Source organism: Eurypyga helias, unplaced genomic scaffold (genome assembly GCF_000690775.1).
Source record: "Eurypyga helias isolate BGI_N326 unplaced genomic scaffold, ASM69077v1 Scaffold44179, whole genome shotgun sequence".
NCBI lineage: Eukaryota > Metazoa > Chordata > Aves > Eurypygiformes > Eurypygidae > Eurypyga > Eurypyga helias.
In genome coordinates, this window is record NW_010272236.1 from 2,762 (window position 1) to 4,320 (window position 1,559).

The window sequence follows — 1,559 nt, forward strand, 5'->3', positions numbered from 1 at the left end:
AGCTTTGAACAAGAACGGGGAGAAACCGCCCCCTCCCAGAAGCTCACCCTGAGCCAGGGACCATGTCCTTCATGGTCCCACTGTGTTCTCCATGGTCCCACAAGTGTTTTTTTATTGCATTGGTGGCTTGGACACCAAGGAAACCTGTCGCTAAGCTGCTCAAACCGAGTGACCAAGCCAGAAAGAGGACACTGACTCTGTGCCTTGATGGGGTTAATACTGTGCTGCTGCAGGCTGGAGATGGGATGAAAGTGCTGAAAGCTTGGGAGATGCCATCCTCCTGTCCTCCACACATGCCCAGCTGAAGTCATCTCTACTCCGTGGAGCTTAAAGCCCAAATTGCTCCGTGCCCTGGTGACACCAACGTGGCCCTCATCCTCACCTAGGAGCCGTAGGTAACGCAATGGTCGTGCCGCCACTTGGAGCTCACCTTGTCGAGGAGGTAACGGGTGCTCTCACGAAACTTGCGTTTGGTGAAGTAGAAGAGGATGGGGTCGAGGACACTGTTCATGCTGGCAAAGGGACGCGTGCACTTGTAGGCGATGGCAAACGCCTGCAGAGTCAGGCAGGGCAGGTCAGGTGAGGAACGGACGATCAGGTAGATGGTCTTGGTGAGGTGGAAGGGGAAAAAGCTGATGGAGAAGACGATGACTACGATGATGATCATACGCACAGCTTTGTCCTTCCTCTTGTGCACTGCCAAGCCCATCAGCTCATCCTTCTGGCACAGGATCCGGGCCATGCTGCAGTAGCAGGCAAGGATGGCCATGAAGGGCAGCAGGAAGCCGGTGACAGTGAGGGTGATGCCATAAGGGAAGTAGGCAGCGGAGCGATCCGGTGGGCTCAGGTCATAGCAGACAGTGCGGTTCCGTTGGGTGCCGGTGGAAGCGAAGACGAAGGTGGGTAGGCACTGGGCAATGACGATGAACCACACCGCGGCACACCCCAGCCACGTCAGCTTCTTCCCCTTCTTCTTGTGCCATGAGGCCAAGGGGTGGCAGATGCCCAGGTACCGCTGGCCACTGATGCAGGTGAGGAAGAGGATGCTGCCGTGTAAGTTGGTGTAGAACTGGAAGCGGACAAATTTGCAGGTGAAGTCCCCAAAAGGCCAATAATCCTTCTGGGTGTAGTTATAGATGAGAAGTGGGAGGGAGCAGACGTAGAGCAGGTCGGCCACAGCCAGATTCAACATGTAGATCATGGTGCGGCTGAGCGCCTTACGGGCCACCCAGATCTGCCCGATGACCACAGCGTTCAAGGGCAACCCCACCATGAACACCACCGAGTAGACCAGGGGCAGCAGGACCTGCTTGAACTCCTCGTGAAAGGTGCATGAGTTCCTCCTGGCCCCCATGACATCTGTCAAGTTGGCCATGGTGGTTGTCCTCCCTGTCGATACCCTCTCTGCTGGTGTGGCTCCTCAGCAGCACCTGCAAGTGACAAAGGGGACAGTTGGTGACTTGGCCACGTGGTGTCACACTCACCCTAGCAAGATGAACCTTGACCAGTCTGTGCAACCCCATAGCCCCATCCTCCTGGGTCAGGGCAACTCCTGGTGT

General features: G+C 56.4%; 1 protein-coding gene across 1 annotated transcript; it reads right to left on the reverse strand.

Annotated features, from left to right (window-relative positions):
* Window positions 1-316: 316 nt before the first annotated feature.
* Window positions 317-1,378, reverse strand: P2RY6 (pyrimidinergic receptor P2Y, G-protein coupled, 6). The gene has a single exon (XM_010159069.1). It carries the CDS (start codon window positions 1,373-1,375, stop codon window positions 383-385), a length of 993 nt encoding a protein of 330 aa, XP_010157371.1. The 5' UTR covers window positions 1,376-1,378; the 3' UTR covers window positions 317-382.
* Window positions 1,379-1,559: the final 181 nt, after the last annotated feature.